Below are 18,681 nucleotides of genomic sequence, written 5' to 3' on the forward strand. Positions count from 1 at the left end.
CAGCGGGGTGTTTCTTTACATCACCTTAAAACTTTCCACCATCAAACAGTGGAATGCTTTAAGTGGGTGTTCAACTGCTGTCTGAAAGCAGCAAGGGGCTGAGAAGGTAGGTGTGTGTTTATTCTGGTTTTGCTGAAATTATGAAATATGATCCAAGAAATCCTGTTTGAGAAGGAGATGTATGAGTTTTAAGGCTTAAGAAATGACACTGGGCACTGGTATAAAACATAATCTGCCAATGAGACCCCTCTGCTTAGGGAACACTGCTGTGTTAACATAGTTCAAGCAGCAAATACAGAAGTGCTGGTGTTCTCAGCAGAGCTACAGCTGACTTCTGTTCCCTTTCATTCGAAGAGCAGTTCTAAACGATGTGTTGGAAGTTTCTGAACCACAAACTTTCCAACACATCATCAGGGTAAGCCCTTACCATGCCATTCATGTCGCATGGGAACCACTCACATGGAAGTGACTGATTATAGTTGCTCATAGCACAGCGGCACGCATCTCATCCATATGGAAATCTGGCAGTAGATGCCCATTCGGCCTCACATCTCATCGGGTCCTGGCTGAGCAGTGAGCCCCAGGGGGCCACCATCAGAACCTGGGACTTTCCTGATTAGCCTTCCCAGTAGCGAGCCACTTTGAAGTGGGGGAGGGCTGTTGGACAGCTGGGTGTAGGGGATGGAGGCCGTGCTGGGTATAATTGAGGCTGTCGGTCATAAATCTGCTGGAAATATGTGCTAACTGATCCTCCTAATTCTGTCTCTTTCTTTTCTCTGTCCTCCTACTTCCCAAGGCCTCACTCAAGTGTCCATCATCACCATTGCCGCTGATCAGCCATTTATGACACTTAGATTATAGGCCTCTGAAAGTCCACCATTTCCCCCACTGTTTTATTCTTTGCTCAAGTGCTATTCTTTGCATCTCTATGACATTTTTTCACCTTTTCTCCTTATTTCCTCATTTTCCCTCCTTGATCCCCCTAAATGCTCTTCACCATTCAGGACAGCATGTGTGAGCGTGTGCACCCATACATATTTGAACAAACCGTTACTCATTTCCAGCTGATAACACCTGTCACATCTCACCTGCTACAACGATTAATGAGTGTAATCTACCATAACCTGATAATGGGTTTGAGTATGTGTGTGTGTGTGTGTGTGTGTTCCTCCATTTTTCTTATACTCAGTCTCTCTCTTCTGCCATGCCACTGTCCTTTCCCTCCCCCGCATGGCTCTGTCTATCTCAATCCATCTCTTTCTGCCCCTCTCATATACCCAATCTTCCCTCCTCATCTTTTCTCTTATCCTCAGTCTTTTCATAAGGATGTGGTCCAATCCCTCTTGTTGTGTGTGTGTGTGTGTGTGAGACAAAGAATTAGAAACATCATCAGCTTCCTACCAGAGTATCAGCCATATCAGTGTTCTCATCTGAGATATCCATCGTCTGTAACCACACAACCAATAATGATGACATGGAAGTGTGTGTGTGTGTGTTTTATCTGTGTATTGCTTGTGTTGTGTGCTGAGATATACATATATACAGCAGAGGAAAATAATAATTGGAAAGCAGCCATGCAGTGTATATTCCTACAGGAGTGTGTTGGAAACTCATTAAATGAAATGTAATCCCTTCTTTTTATAACATCCAATCTGCCACCATATTGAATGCACTGATTGCTGTGATAGCTTACGTGTGTGTTTTCGAGCTTTCTGTCCATGTCTGTTTTACTCACGTGTGCACGCCATAGAGCGCGGGTCGGTCTCAGCGCGGTAAAAACCTTTCTCACAAATGCACTCGATGGCTTGTTCCTGCAGGGAGGAGCTGTGAGGGGGACATTTGGTGCAGTAGGCATCTGTGGCTGACGCTTTGTAGGTTCCAGGTCTGCACGCTGGAGTGAGGAAAGAGATGAACACAGATTAAAAAGACTGCAAAAACACATGATGCACACTCACTGTTTACTACCCACTTTAGTGTGTGACAGCCATTGATGATAAAGCTAGAGGTATTCATCTCTATTGCTCTTGTCCATGCACCTTGGCAGAAGCTGACCTCTGCTTAAGTTGTTGAGTAGCAGTGACCGTTTTAAATAAGCATTTTTGTAAGTGTATTTACCACTAATTCTGGAAAGTAATCCTTTCGGTTTGATTCTATTGAGGTTCTTCACTAGAAGAAGGCAAATTGTGGAATAATTACCTCCCAACTTTCAATTGTAAAACATTAAAGTTTACAGGTTGACCTATTTTCTCTTAATTACTCACATAATTTGACAATTACTAATAGTCTCTTCTCCTATGTAATATCATGAAATTACACATGATGGTACACCAGTTTGTGTAGCTTTAGTTAAGCATTTTAAGCTTTCTGTTTGTCATTCTGCACAGTGTATGTGTTTACAGGTAGGGTTTTGAACCTTTGGTGGTGGGCCTTTGTCAACACTACACAGTGTTTTGACATAAACATGCAGTTATATCGCCATCTTCCAAGAGAGCACAATGTCGTCATGACTGATAGAAATGTTCCACAAAACAAGTTTGTACAGTAAAAAAAAAACGGGCAAAAGATGAAGGAGAATCAGGAGAGTAGAGTCTAAAAATATACACTACAACATCAAATTGCTATGGTACAACTGGGTTACTACGGTTACGGATAGGTCAAAAGATGTGCCGTGCAGCACCCGTGGCAATGAACAAGAAAACAAAGTTTGATTTAATATACTGTGACATTAGGTCTACGTGAGATCTTTTTACATCAGGCTTAGGGCCGTTTGAACAACGGGGTCGTACAGTACAATAACACAGTGCAACAGCAGATCGACTGTCATTCCTGTTATATAAGCATTAGATCCTCAGGCAACCGAGGGAGCACAAATATACAGCCGCAGTCACAGCAATAGTCAAAATAACATAATATGACTATTGCTGTGGCTGTTACAGTGGCTGCATATTAGTCATTATGTGCAGTCATAAAACCAGGGAGGGAAAAAAGCGTGATCCCACTCCACAGCAGCAGCCTGCTGAAATAGACGAGGGACTTGAATGATTTCCCTTTTGCATCCTAGGCAGTAAAATGGAATTCCTGACTTTCCCTTTGGTAATCTGAATATAGATTACGCATGTATTTATTTATACATTCATAGGCCTGGTATTCCCGCCCTTGCAAGGCTTTTCTGCCACACTGGTAAATAGTATTACAGTGCACAAAACCCTATGTAAGGAAAATGAAGCTGCCTCAAATGCAATTTGATAGATGCCCCCCTCGTGTGTGTGTGTGTGTCTGCCTGTCTGTTTTTGTGCATGTGCGTATGTGTGTGTACCAATAGGTTGGATCAATGATGCGACAGATTCCACCAGGTGCTGATTGCATGTTCGTGTGCCAAGCGCTTGTGTGCGAGGAGGCGTTAAGTATGCAGCGTGTGTGTGAACGTGTGTGTTCGCCTACTGATTGCTTGTGCTGCTGGTGAAGGTCACGGATTTAATCAAGCTGCACGTCACTTGTCCCAGAAAGGCTGTATATTATCACACTAAAACACACACCCGAACACACAGGTACGTATATTCAATGCTGTAGTTAACCTGCAGATAGCGTAATGGAAAAGTGGCCTAAAAGTAGTGTGATTTCTCACAGTGGAGGTAAGTTCTTCCACCTGGATGCTGCGCTCACTCGCATGCAGACAGTATTTTTAGGCAAATCATTCATCATAGGGGAGCAAAGTCCACTAGCACAATCCCCAAAAGACCTGAGAGAACACTCAAAAAGGATGTGTGTGAGTGTTTATGTGCAAAAGAGAGAGAAAGAAAAGAAGAAGGAAAGAAAAGGGAGTGATAATTCTCAAAGGGTTTCTGCTCTCCTTCCTCCTTCCTGTCAGCTTCCAAGGTAATGGGTGCCTATGTGCTGCGCTGGTGACTGTGTGTGTGTGTTCCTGTTGGCTGGCCTGTACGAGCATAGTGGAAAAGCAGCTTTTCTCCAGGGACGTTGCATCCGGAGAGTCCTGGCTCGGGGCACTGGCCAGCCACAGAGGCACAAAGGACCTCAGCGCTAGAGGACAGACAGGGCACCCACTGCCAGGCCTGGCGTCCGTACAACTGCCTGATCTAAAACTTTCTGCAAGAATGGTGGCTTGGCGACTATGAGTGGAGCCTCCTTCTCCTGAGCTGCTGTTTTCTCCTCTGCTTTTCCACCTCTTGCTCACTCCAGTTTTTCTTTCTCTTGCTCTCCCACTTTTCTACCCTCTTATTTTTTTTCCCCCTCGATCTACTCCCAGTGTCTGCCCCATGGGAAATGTGTTACTTGACTTGGTTCCCTTATGATTAATGATTTTCCACAGATATGAAAAAAGAAGGCTGAAGTAGTGAGTGCTTGCATAAACATACACTTGCACACAAAGCAAAGACAAAGTTTAGACACACAAACTATGTTGCAGAACTATGAGCTAACTACAAATTTGCATCGTCTCCACTTGACAGTGCGTCACAGTATATGGGGTGTGTTTGAAATGTGCACGTGTGTTTCTGTAAAAAGATAAAGCGTGGCCTCAGATCCAGTGTCTTATTAATTATTCATCCGGTCACCAGAGAGAGTCAGTGTATTTATGCCAATCGATAGCTCTTAGATATGATATAGTACTGCTACTCAAGACACACCCTCAGTCACCACGCACTGATTGAGTTGGGAACAGCCCAACTTCTTCCTTTGGGAAAACACTGTATACATGAGCTGATTGAGTTCTGTTCTATCCATTTCTGTTATATTACACACTTTTAAGGCTGCAAATACTCATCATTAGAAATGGTTGGAGAGCAGATGACAGTGTTACCAAACTACAACTCAGAGCTGTTCTAATCAGCGTATTCATATTTGCAGTGGGCATGTAAAGGGTCATAATAATAATAAACCCACAGAGAATTTTAACGAACCTCTGAGCTTTTTAACAACTCTTAACTAAGTGTTTCATAAAACTACTCGTTTCTGGATCTCTCCTCGCTCACATCAGCTTTGTCATTAACTGCAGCAGACCACTTTACACTACAAGCCCAGCCCTGTGGGGCAGCTAACAGCTAACAGGAAATTGGTTGGGAGCAAACCAGAAGTTAAAGTATACCACACATCAGGCATCCATAATATGGAGGCAGAATAAATCCACAGTGTCTTCTGGATGCATTGCAGTTTGCTAGTGTCACTTTATCATCAGGGTTGTGTTTATATCTTGTTACAATACAACTTTTATGCCTGTTTAACACTGAACAAAAACAAAATATTAGCTTTAATTCCCATTTATTGCTGCTTTCTGCTGCTCACCAATCATGTTTTCACACTAAACCATAGTAGTGGTAAAACTGTCCATTCTCCTTTTATGGTGAGTGTAAAAAGTCATTACCAAATAGTAACTGTGACTGATTATTGATTATTGACCACACATGTTTCACACTCACTCACGCTGTCCTTCCTTTCTGACAGGAATATTACAAGACAATTTGGCAGTTCATTTAAATTACAGTGCTCAGGTCTCATATATATGTATGATGCTAAAGGAAGTGTATATACAGCACTGTGACCTCCCCTCCAGCCAGTTCTTCATATATTAAAGGACTTCAGTTGCCTTTATGTTTCATTCATGATGTTTAACTTCTTATGCAAAAGCCTCTGAATAAAGTTCAAGAAATTGATTCAGTTAATGTTCAATAGAGTCTGTACACACTGAGACACATGCACACACACAGAAACACAGATATCTCACATAAGTCATTATATTCTAATTACATTCAGGCATGCCGCTCTGTATGTATGCAAAAACACATCAGCTGCGTTTTTCTGACACAAACACTTTCTCTGCCTTACCATGAGCACTCTCTTCTCTTCCACTTCCCTTTCAGATCTTCATCAACTTGAGCTGCTAATTGCTCTGTTCTCTTGTTTTCTGTCGCACTCGATTCAAGTCAAACATTGGCAACCCACCGGCTTTACCATAAAGGGCAAAACGAGTCTGTGTGTGTGTGTGGTATGTAGTGAGCGTGTATATATGCACGTGTGTGTTGGGTTGGGAGGGAGAGGAGTTGTGTAAAGCTTGCTGGCCCACGGGAGATGAGCTCCATAATGGTCACCATGGCAACAGGCTTTCAAGATGGAACCCTTCGAGTACCCCTCGAGTGCCACAGCTCCTGGAGCACAGAGCATCCTCTGTGTGTGTGTGTTAGTTGAGGGCAGCTACTTAAAAATTGATACATCAAGCATCAGTGGAGGAAACTGACAAGATTGAACCTGACGTCCTTTACGGCCACCGGGGTCGCATCTGTACGTGTGTGTTTGTGCTAGTGTGTACATGCCCGTGAAACCAGCCGAACTGACATGTTGCAAAACAAACCTCAGATAGAAGTTAAAGAATAACGCACCATATAGGTGGAACAAAAACACACATAGGCACCAGGGAATCAGTACCCTTCACAACAAAAATACGTGATTTTAAACAATGGATTTACTGTTAGTGCAGCAAAGCAACGTGCTAAAAGCTGCAGAAACGCATAACCCACGTGAGTTTATTAACTGTGTTTGTGTCCTCATCAATTTCCCTCTCTGATGATTGTGTTTTTAAGTGTAATATGAGGTTCTGTTTAGAGACCAGAGGAAAGTGTGTGTGTCTGGCTGTGTGTGTGTGTGTGTGTGTGCTAATGAGAAGGTTGGTGTGGGATAGAGATGTCAGCATCAGAGGCCAGCCCCCTGCAGAGATCCTCTAATCCCTAATCGGAGTTCATAACAACCTTTAACACCATAATATTCACCATTACTGCTAATCCTGCAAAACACACACGGGCACACACACACAGAATTCCTGAGCAAGCCGGTTTGCCAGTATGATACAACTTTCTTCCTTCCGTTCTTTTTCTTTTGTAACTGTCCAGTCATGTAGTAAGGTTCTATTTAAAAGAGGAATTTTTCAGGATTTTACAGCTCTGTTATCAAGTCAAATAAATTCAGATTAAACGTGTAAATACTATTATTGTTAAATGTATGTGTATGTCCCCTGTAAACATAAACAGAATGCCTGACTTGAACTCACAGCAGAACTGATGAGGATGTGTGCTTACAAGAATATTGACATTTAGAGGACAACATACATGCCAAAATCTGATTATTGACCCAATGTTACTAGAATCAGTGTTTGACAAAAAACAACCTAATTGTTTCTCCAGCAGTTAAATAGTTAATATTGTATGTTTGAATTGAACTGCATAATTACATGAAGAAACCTCACATCAGAGCAGTATATAATTAAAATGTATATTGACAGCCTTGATGTCGGTCATGGTGAATACATTCATTTTTAATGTATGCCAGACCCTGTGATATGTGTGAACGTGTAAGGGATTTGGCTTAGGGACAAACACTATCAATATTCTCTTTCTGTATAAGCCATGTCCAGAAATGACTGGTATCAACGTTGGCCTGGTCTCGTCTACATTATTGAAACCAGTTCAGACACTGCTGTTCATCACACATAACAAATGGGGTTATGTACATCTTAACTAAGATGTACTTTTTTTTAAACACGTGATGTATGAAAGCAATTAGTTTTACTACCACAGGATGTTAGAGGAAGACGAGTCAAGATCAAATGAGCGGGTGTGAGATATGACCACACAGAGGCCATAGACCACCGTGATTGACACCCCAGGATGGACCCTTATTCTGTTTATGACATTTTCTGGCTTTCCTGACCCACACACACACACACACACACACACACACACAGTCAGACCAGACATGTAATGGTTTGTGATGTCCAGTACATGAAGCACATGAGTACTCTCATGGCTGCTTTCTGATCTACTCTCTGTCCTTTGGCTATCAGCCAATTACTGAGAGCAGTCAAGGGGAACTATGAGATGAAGCTCTCTTTCTTCCTAATTCTTTCCATATCTGTCTTTCTATGTTTTCTCTTGTCTGTCTCCTTCTGTTTTTCTGTCTCCGTCCTCTCTGTCTGTCTTATTTCCCCTTTCAGCATCTCTTCTTCATTCCCTATATTTGTGTGTGTGTGTGTCTGTCTGTGTATGTGTTTTTATTTCCCAGTGGGCTGTCTGTCATACTCTGACCCTGACCTTCTCCAGAGCTCCTGCACAAATATTTACTCTCTCGCTGACAGGCACGCACACACATACACAAACCCCCTCACAAAGAGAGAGAGAGGGAGAGAGAGAGCGAGAGAGAGCGAGAGAGAGAGAGAGAGAGAGAGAGAGCTCAACTTCAGTGCAATTAACGCAAACTCACATCTACATGGACACACACTCTAGTGGTAACCCAAGCTGATGGCTCACTAATTTTCAGCCCTGGGTGATTATCCTGCGGTCTAAAAACAGATTAAATAGATACCAGGTGTGTGTGTGTTTCTGTGTGAAAGGGGTCATGGACGAGGGATGGACAGAAGGAGAGAGAAGAAGAGGGTGAGAGCATGACAGGCCTACAGAAGTCTGTTGGGAGTTTGGTTCACAGCCTGAATAACTTATTTCTTCTGTCTGTTTTGCTATCAAGATAAAATGCCCAAGATTCACCATCTCATTGCCAGGCAGACCGACACACTCACCAAAACACACAACACAGACATACATTTCAACTGTCACTGCACGCCTTTTGTCTCCCTTTGCACATGTCACTTAATCAACTTCATTAAAACCAAACCCATGGAGCTTTAACACACTGTAAACACATCCAGTATCCCCAGATACACACACACACACACCAACAAACACACACACGCACCACGGCAGTAAACGTGCCCACATCAGTCGGCCCCGTGACCGGCAGAGTGTGTGTAGGAGGAGCAGTGCACCTCCTTTCCTCACCCACGTTATTTTCAGTTCATCACTCTCAATAATTCATTCTCTCAGGCAGAGAGGGAAAGGAGAGCCCCGTGCCTTTTTCTCTTTGTCAGTCTGACACACACACTTAAACACACTCTTGTAGATGTACCTGTTAAAGGCCATATTCCTGCTGTCTTTAATCTGTAGGTGGGCAGTGGTTGATTTTGTCAGCTACAGTCACAGTGAATGGAACTAAAATATCAGAAAAATTCTGTCCTTGTATGTTTTATTCTTAAAGTTGAAGATCACAGAAATGTCACAGCCAGGATTAAAGCAGCAGAATTGAAAGACAACTCTTACCTCGACTGCTGCCTTGCTCAAGGGTCACATTAGATTAACAAGGAATCTCTATGTTAATGAACAGGTGTAGACACGTGTGTGTCTGCGTGCAGATGTGTGCGCCTCGAGTGGCATCTCCCATCAGAACTGCCTTGAGATGAATGAAGAACTCTACAAGTAATACTTATCCTTACACACCTCTTTGAGCTCCAAGCATCCATTCAGGGCACAGGAGAGGTGTCACATACAAGAGTCCCCACTTGGGTAGATTGCCACTGTGTGCATCATTTGTGCTCTATATGATACATCTAGACAACTCAGTCCTACAGGAGTTTTTCATCTAAATACATATCACAGAAAAAAATTACTTCCACAAGTAGATCTGTCATAAAGCTAGGTTGTGACAATCGTAGACCTCAGTTATTGTACAGTATCTTCATGAGCTGTGCATGAGAAGACCTAGCATGCTGACATGCGCTTTTTACCAGTGTGTTTTGGCTGCTTACAATATCTAAGAAAACGTATGTTGTGGTTGAGATTATTTTTACTATATGAGCTATGGTTGGTCACCATTAGGACTATGAAAGTGCTGTTCTGACTCCACAAAGGTAACGTAATGCTAACACACACTGTCAGTGTGATTTTAGGTGCTTAAACTGCTAACCATGTTGATGGACAGGGAAACTAAATGCTCTGTTGTTGTCAGAGCACCTGCAGTTTTTTTCCCTCACATCTCTCCTAAGACAAAACCAAATCATTCCCAGTAAAAACATGTTTATACACACGTGAGCTGTGAGTGAAGCCTACAGGTGCTGTTGAAAATTTTCCATCTACACCTTTATTACTGAAATACTACAAACATCTCTAAGCAGTTTATGTGTCCTTTGTTCTTTCCAACACTACGGCTGACATCTTTTTAAATTGCGTGAATGGTTCCCTTTGGTGCAGCTGTAATGCATACAAAAGCAGCTACAAATTAGACCCTGACCACGGTTACATCTGTACTGAGCAATAACGCCTGTGCAGCGCCGGTCCAATCAACCTGACAGGCTGATCGTACATCTGGAAGCCATCCATAAAGTAGAAAGAGTGAGGGAGGGGAAGGGGTCAATGGCTGCCTTCCTGTCTCTGTACTTCCTGTTCAACAGACCCACTGGCTGCCTGCACGCCTCCTCTGCCCTCACTCACACACGTGCACCTTCCATGAAACTTTTTTTTAGCTTTTCAATGAAAGAAAATTGGAGATTGATTCAACGCTATGAACTTTCCCATGAGTGCACACATGTTTATCCCTAACTGGAACTCAACAGCATATGGAACACAGCCAATTAATGGGAACTGTACCCAAAGGAGACTCACTCACCCCTTCACACCCCTCTCCTCCTGCTCTCTGCAGGGAATAGTGCTATATAAGGATGTGAGGAGCTGAAACATGCATTAACAGTTTCTCAGTCCTTGGCCTGCTTTTTCTCTTTTCTCTTAGGGTTTGTTCACACAGCTCAACCCACTGCACCAGACTCCGCTGAGCCATGCTAGGTGCTGTCGCTTGTATGCCGGCTTTGTGTCCTCAGGTTTTATTGTGGCTAACACTTCAGCGGTGCAAACACCACATAGATGCTACGGTGGCTATTGGTGGCTTGGACGGTGATCGTCCATGGCGAGAGAGAGGCTCTGTGTGTGTGGAGACTCTGTGTGAATTAGACATTATCTGGGTCAGTGCTGTGTGGGTATGTAGACGGGGACTACATGTGTATAAAGGATATAGGGAGAGCCTAAGCCTTTGTGTCATCTATTCAAACACAAAAGAGAGGAGAAAGAGGAGGAAAGGGATAAAGTTTAGGAGGGACATGTGAGTGAGAGGAGATAAAGGAGAAAAAAAAGGACAAATGAAGGAAAAGGTGGCCGTCATTACCCAAATAAATGAAAAATGAAGTCAGACAGGCAGAGCAGCCAAAAGAGGCACACTCAAACAGGCAGGTGGAAGGACAGATGACTGGCCTTTTACTTGGCCCATATATCCGTTTGTCCTTTAAGAACATCTGGCTAGTAATAACACCCTGCTGCCTGACACTTCAACAGCTTAATGCTTTAATGCCTTCAGCCGTGTACACACGCTCACACACATATCCACACATCGCATTGACTGAATACACACAAAAATCTCCTGACTACCTGTCTAAATCCTTCTGTTAGCCGCCCACTACCTTCCTGCCCACACCTTAGTGCTCTCAAGCTCCCCGAGCTGCCACCATGAGAAGAGCAAAGAAATGAGAGAACTGTGCGCGTGTGTGTGTTTTAAGAGAGAACATACTACTGGAGGGAGCCCTTGACCTTCAACATTCTGTATCTGATCAACATAAAAATGCTCACTTTACTCGGCTGTCCACATCACACACACACACACAGCTCTGTTGTTATAGATGGAGGCAATAAAGAAAGGCAGGTTCCCCACTGAGCTTTCAGCACACACATGAGCTCAATCTCTTTCACAGGTGTAAAGATTAGCCTTTTCCTTTGTCTGTTCTCTCATAGCTTCCATCACAAAGGGAACCAGCAATCCTCTTATGAGGTATAAAGTGTAGAACTTTGTTTTGTATGATGCATTCTTTTAAAAGTTCCTGCTTTGAGTGGTTTTGCAAACTGCATCCTTGCATGGAGCCCTGTGTAACATACAGAATAACTTTCTGTACAGCACAGTTTGTGTGTCTGTGTGTGTGTGCAGAGAACAAAGGGTTTACTGTAATTCCTTTCCTGCTGCGCTGTGGTCAGAGCTGCGTCTGATTGACTGAACGGCTGAGCAGGAGGCCTTTGATTGCTCCTGGTGATGTGCTGTTTGACTGGCTTTTGCACATCACTGTGCCTTAAAGGGCAAATTCAACATCAGAGCTGTTTCATGGCTAACAACATCTTGTCTTTCCTGCTTGTACCTCTGTGAAGCATCATTTTTTTTTTTGCTTGAAGTCACAGATTTTGGTTTTGATCTCTGTAAAGCGGTGCCACACTTGGCATCTCGCGTTACAACTGTAATACTGTTGACGTGTTTTACACTTCCATTTGAGCACATGCAGGTTCAGATCTAAAATGCAGATTGTTAACCTGTCCATGGCAAAGGTTCTATAAAATGAGGAGTGTATCATACCAACTTCACTGCACCTGCTGCTTAATCTTGCAGCCAAAGGAGGAGTTGTAACTTCATGTCTTTAGCACATTATTATAAGACACGTAGTAGCCTATAAATGTCTGAATTGAAACCCATTGTGTCTGCATCACAGTGTTCCATATGACACGTGTGGCTGATCAGATAATTCGCACCAGATCTGACACACACTGTTCCCCAGAGATTCACACTTTGGTTTAGATCCAATTCAGAAGTGAAGAGAACAGCAGGAGAGCCAAGTGGAATCAGTATGAGAAGTGTGGCGCCACTTTGAGAAGTTTCTTTTGTAAACAAAGTTTTACTTTGGCAGTATTAAAACGGTTTAATTTGAAGAAAAGGTAAGACCATTAGACATGTATAGACAGACAGACAGACAGACATGTCATGCTGACCCATATTACTTCTGCCTGCTCAGAAGGAGAGACAGGAGATGAGAGCAAGAAAACTTGTGTTGAGGTGACAGGTGTCTGTCCTTCTTCAATCCGTCTCTCCCCCATCTCTCAGCCATCTGAGGCAGTAATTGGTGCTGTCAGACACACAGAGAAGGACAGGACACACAAACGCACACCTACAGCATACACACACATGCACACACACACTCCTGCCCTTCAGCATGTACCCCCAGGGCTTAAAGCAGGAGAGGTTTGAGAGGAGTATTCACTACATCCCCTACCAGCTGTGAGAGACAGAGACAGCAGGAGAGGGCAGAGGAGTACGAGGTGGAAATGGAGGGGTAGAGAAAACAGTGGCAGACAGATACAGAGAGGGCACAGGAACCGAATGCACAAGAGACAAAGACACAGCAAGAGAGGGAAAGAGCCACACAGACAGAGGCCTTTGCATGGGAGAAAGAGAGAGAAAGAGGGAAAGTGACAAGGGCAAGCAAAAGTGACAGAGAGGGAGAGAGAGGATGTGTTTGAATAAGAGTGAGAGGGAGAGATTATGCAACACCAATGGTGTCAGAGCAGATTTTGATTTTATGTGACAGAGCAGAGGGGTCATGGCCATTGGAGCAACAGTGTGTTTAATGCACGGCATAACGCAGACGCAAATAACAAGCAAATAAAACAGCACAGTATGTGTTTCAATATGTGTTTAAAAATGAAATGCAAAGAGAAAAATATGATTCTATACCAAAGTACATAAACATGTCTGAGTCATATTTGTTTAGACTACAGCAAAGCAACAGTTTATTTTATAGTTTAAGTTATTACTCTGACCCTATACCTTCACAGTATAAATAAAATATCTTTCTTCTTTCCTCAGAATGCCTCTTTCTAAATCTGTTTTTCTTTCATTCTCAGTAAGAATGGATGTCCTTGGAGGCTACAGGCAGGTTGCAGAAGCCGCAGTATTACAGTTTGTTTGTGCTATGCGATACAAAGGATGTACAGTCTTGCCAGTGTATCATCTTAAATTGACAACACATTGTCAAACACATTAATAACACAGTAGGTTGATTCAAAAATGACATATATATGGTGATGTGGGCAGAGTAGTGAATTGACCCGGCTGTTAACCACTGATGTTCTGCTGGTTTAGGCACCAGAAGTAGAAAAATATCATGGTTTGTTGAAACACTTTAACTTATTTTTATACTCCTACACACTCAAGTCACTGAATTATGGCTGAATTTGCCATTATTTCGATTATATTCTGCTTCACAGTCTATTATACTTGCTCTTAGAAAAGTATAATTCAATGTAAGCAATAAAACTATTAACTAGATTTAATCTTCCTTTGAAAACTCTCATTTAAACACAGTTTGTGCCTCCCTTTAGGAAATAAAAAAGGGTTGGAAAAGACAAGAAGAGAAAGATGAACCCGTGATTTATAAATGTTTAACGAGTGCAGACAGAGGAGATGAGGGCTGCAGGGACGAAGAGAGGGGAGACAGAAAGAAAAATGTTGAGGTGAAGAAAAAAAAAGGAAGACAATGCCAGTGGAGATGGGTGAGGAGCAAAATGAGTGGCTTGTAGAGAAGTGCAGAACAGTCCCATTATAGAAGCAGGCACCAGAGCAAGGTCAGAAAATAGCTGAGGGGAGGGGAGAGAGAGCCAGAGACTGAAAAAAAGCTGTAATTGGAGGTGTCTGGTGTTTGTCTAACACAGAGAGGCTAGTAATGATTCCATTAGCGCTTTACACCATGAGAGAGGGACACAGAAACAGAGAGAGAGAGAGGAGAGGAGAGGGAAAGAAGGAGAGTGACACTGAGACAAAAAGAAGACATGGAAGAGGTTCACACAGAACATTAGGAGACAGTGACAGAGGGCCTCAGAGCAGCTAAAGAGACACAAGAAGACACAAAAAGAGCAAGAGGAAGAGAATTCAAGACGTCCATTAAACGGATTTCTCACCTGCACCATGATGATAATTATAAATGCCCCTCCAGTCCTTTCTGTGGCTCTCTTCCCCACCTCACCCCTTCATCTCTTTGTGTGACAGCAAGCCAGAGTGGATGATTTAAATGCATTAGTGTGTTTTCCCTATGGAAGACCTCCAGCCTGGGTGAGGGCAGGAACCTTTTGTTGGGAGCTGATGCCGAGCGCATAGAGGACTCTTTAAAAGCCTGGCCCTTGTTCTCTTAGGGACGCAACAAAGAGCAACATACGGGGTTGTTGCACTTCTCAGTGTCCTCTCATGTCTTTTTATGAATGCACCTGTTAAAATGAGGCTGATTACAGATGCATTCGCATTAGCTTGCTAAGTGATTTTTTTTACAATAAAAGGGATTGACATCAGATCACAGGCATGTGGAGGCACACTGGCTCAGGCACTAAAGTTATTTAAAACAAAAGCTAGCTGGCTTCCAGGGTGTGAATTTGGCGTTATATCACAGGAAACAAAAGAAACGCGAGATATGTTTTGGCTTGCGTACGTGGGACAGCAACTTCTCCTGCTGTATGAAGGGGAAAAATTCATTGCTATGCAAATCCTTCTCACATCCTACAAAAAACATTATTTCCTAATACTAAGTGGGTGGTGCAGACACCCCTGCAGCGGAGAAGCTTCAATTCACCACAAAGGAAGGTATTGAAATCTATTAAAAAATGCTTTGTGATTGTTACCAGAATAATTGCTCTGGCAGAAAACATGCTTATAAATGAACTGATATTAGACACCTCAGCTTTTCTTCCCCTGTTGAAAACCCTACACACCTGTTTCACTTTCATGTCCACACCACGTTTATAGTAACCATTACTTATTAGACAGGGGACACATATATCTGCGGACCTCTGACCTCACACTGTCAATAAGACTCTATCATTACCTCATGACTGGAGCTGCGATGCACACACACACACACACACACAAGCATTGTTTTATTGAGTTAAATCTAGCTTGTTGAACGCTCCAACATCACTGTATTTATTCTCTCTGGAGTGATAAGGCTCAGTCTGATGAGGTCATGGAGATCACCAGGGTCAGCTGCTTTGCTGCATGAGACTGACCCTTAATAAAGTTTTAACACATGGTATGAGCTACACAGATTAGACCGAGACATCATTTGAATAATTGTCAGTGAGATCACCTGTCAACTAACCACAGCTTGTCAAATTGCAGGACAGACATGTAACTCTGCAGTCTACGTTTCCTGATTGAGATGCAGCCAGAGTTCTGCCACAAACTGCGCACATTACCAGTTTGCAAACTGCAGAGTACAGCTCGTTCTTATTCACTTTCTCTCTAAGGCCCAACTGCCAAGTTTTCTGGCTGTCTTGGCTGCCGTTTCTCCAAAACAACTGAAATTGCATTATGTGCACCGATCTCAAGTCTGCAGTGATGAATATCTATGACTCCATTTTCTTTTCGGGGGAGGAAGTGAGCCCGCAGGGACAGGTGACAGTGTGAGCCTAATACAGCTTGCTCAGTCAAATGCATGCATGCACAGTATGTACACACACACACACACACACATGCACGCTCACACATACAAACGCACACATGCTGCGTGCACCATCTGGGGAGTTTTACAACTCAATAATCTGCTTCCTAAGGCATACCTTTTTTCTCCTCCTACAACACAACACACACATCAATAAGCGCTCTCTCACACACACACTCTCACAGCTCTCCTCTACGCAGAGGGGAAAATGAGATATTCAGCTCTGACAAACACACACACACACACACACACACAAATAAAAAGAGGAGATGCCTCAAAGTAACTCCTACCCCTTCTTCTGCAAGAGCTGTCCTTGCAGTGCTGGGAGTGATGACATCCGCACACCCACACACACAAACACACACACAAAGCGCATCTGTAACCTAAATACAAAGAGTTACTTTCACAGGGAAATTCACCCACATGCCTCCTCACTCAGCTACACACACATTTTTTTTACACTTCATATCCTCTCCATGAGCGCATTCATGAGGTGTTAAGGGTTTTCACATGCTTTGACACAGAGGTTAAGATTCTGAAGGCCAACCTTTATATCACTTATGGTTATACGACAAGATACACTGCGGAGCATTCACTCAGGTTTAAGTAGTGCCGTACTAAAGGTGCAAACACCAAGCAGCATGTCTCCTCTCTGTGTCTGTCCTTCTTTCCAACAAAAACAAAGACACATTTGCACACTTGAAAATCTATCCAACATGCTTCATACCCACCCCCACCCCACACTCCCCCACAGCCGCCCCCCCGCCCCCCCCCCCCCACACACACACACACACACACTCACATTGGCAGACGTCCTTGTTCTCCTCGAAGCCCGGTTTGCACACACATCTCCCGATGGGAACCAGCCAGCCTCCGTCTGCGCTGCAGTACATCTTGGGAGCCTCGAACTCCTCAGAGGCATTCACACACATGCCATGAACCTCAACCAGCGCCGTGTCTCCACCCGTTATTGTGTCGGGGAACTGGGCCAGGTTAAGCACAGTGAGTGGACATTTCTTGTAAAAGACTCTGACTGAGACCAGAGCAATACAGGCGCCCAGGTCCTGGAAGGCCAGGTAGAAACCTTTTTTACTCAGGTTGCTGATGTCCCGCACCTCCGTGTTCAGCTTCATGACACGGTCACCAACGTCCACCTGCAGGCGAGGGATATTTTAAACTTGTTAGTTAATGAATTTACAAGATAAAACCAACTCTGCTCTTAAAGATTTAATGTAGTTTTTTAAAAAATAGAGGACCTACTTTTGTAATCTTAGAGCTAAATGGAAAAACATAATTTTTTTACATAAGAAAAATGGAAAGCATTGACTAAAGTAAAACTTAAACTGGACAAATGTTAATGTTTTTCAAATTGAATTGAGTGGTTTGAGGTTTGGGATTTGGGATTTAGGTGCATGCACATCTTTGATTAAATGTTTTCATTTGTGTTTATAAACACTACTTTATACTATGTATACTGTACATTGGTCTGTGTGCTTGTGTGCCAGTGTGTGTATCCATACCTGTGTAAAGCTCTCATCTGCAGCGATAGTATCAATCTTGATGTACTGGCTCTCCTTGATGAACCACAGGTTAGCATTGTTGGACTCATAGTAGTACATGTTGAATGTCTGCAGAAACAAACAGCGATCATTACCCATCAGAGCAGACAGACCACTGCACAGTTAACCACCACAGATACAGTAAGTGTGAGAGGGTCCATCCAATGTGAAATTTTAACAAGGCTTCCAATCTCAGTCTGTCTGACTGGATGACCAGTCAGCAGCGCTGTCTGCAGTTTCAGGAAAGTGCTGCTCTATAATGTGCCGAGCTGCTCATTCTGCCAGATGTAATGAAACTGAAAAGGGTGCAAGGGACAGACAAAGCAGAGAGAAACCAATACAGAGCAGCAGTGTTATCAGAGAGTGTGGGACAGTAAAACAAAAAATCAGATGTTAAAACATACGTTGGAGTCCTCCTCCATCACAGTGTCTTATGTTTGTGTCTCTGTTGAGTGTGTAATGAACAGAAAAGATAAAAATAATACAAAGAAACATAATTAAATGGCCTTTTGCTGCTCTGTAGTTTAATTTTCAGAAGAAGCACCGACATGATTATATTCCAAACAATCCTTTATACCTTCTGACAGGTCTTGATAAATATGTTTACAGCAAAATGGTGACAATGCCCTGAAATAATCCAATAGCCTGCAAAATGTGGGGACACAAATCTTATCTCATTGTACTTAATGCAATTCACAACACAGTAAAATAACTGTTTCTCTAAAGTTGCTTCTATCAGTGCTGTGGACTGAATTTGTTTCAATTTGTTCCAATTTAACTTTAAAAATTCCCACTGTATAAAAGACACAAACCCTGATTCCATTATAGTTAACTCTTTCTGAGAAACTCCACACAAACATGTTCATGTTTCAAATCTATCTTCTCTGGTATTGATTTCCAAAAAGAAAGGTGTGTGTGTGGGTGTGTGTGTGTTTTTTTTACTTGCTC

General features: G+C 42.9%; 1 protein-coding gene across 1 annotated transcript in view; it reads right to left on the bottom strand.

Moving 5' to 3' along the window:
• Positions 1 to 18,681, bottom strand: part of LOC114449301 (ephrin type-A receptor 3-like) — a 68,910-nt gene that overhangs the window by 32,126 nt on the left and 18,103 nt on the right. Inside the window, exons 4-6 of the mRNA XM_028426821.1 lie at positions 17,695 to 17,802; positions 16,977 to 17,328; positions 1,736 to 1,891 (exon numbers count right to left, since the gene is read on the bottom strand). Coding sequence (XP_028282622.1) covers positions 1,736 to 1,891; positions 16,977 to 17,328; positions 17,695 to 17,802 — 616 coding nt within the window. The remainder of the gene's footprint in view (positions 1 to 1,735; positions 1,892 to 16,976; positions 17,329 to 17,694; positions 17,803 to 18,681) is intronic.

This window comes from Parambassis ranga, chromosome 17, assembly GCF_900634625.1.
Source record: "Parambassis ranga chromosome 17, fParRan2.1, whole genome shotgun sequence".
Classification (NCBI taxonomy): domain Eukaryota; kingdom Metazoa; phylum Chordata; class Actinopteri; family Ambassidae; genus Parambassis; species Parambassis ranga.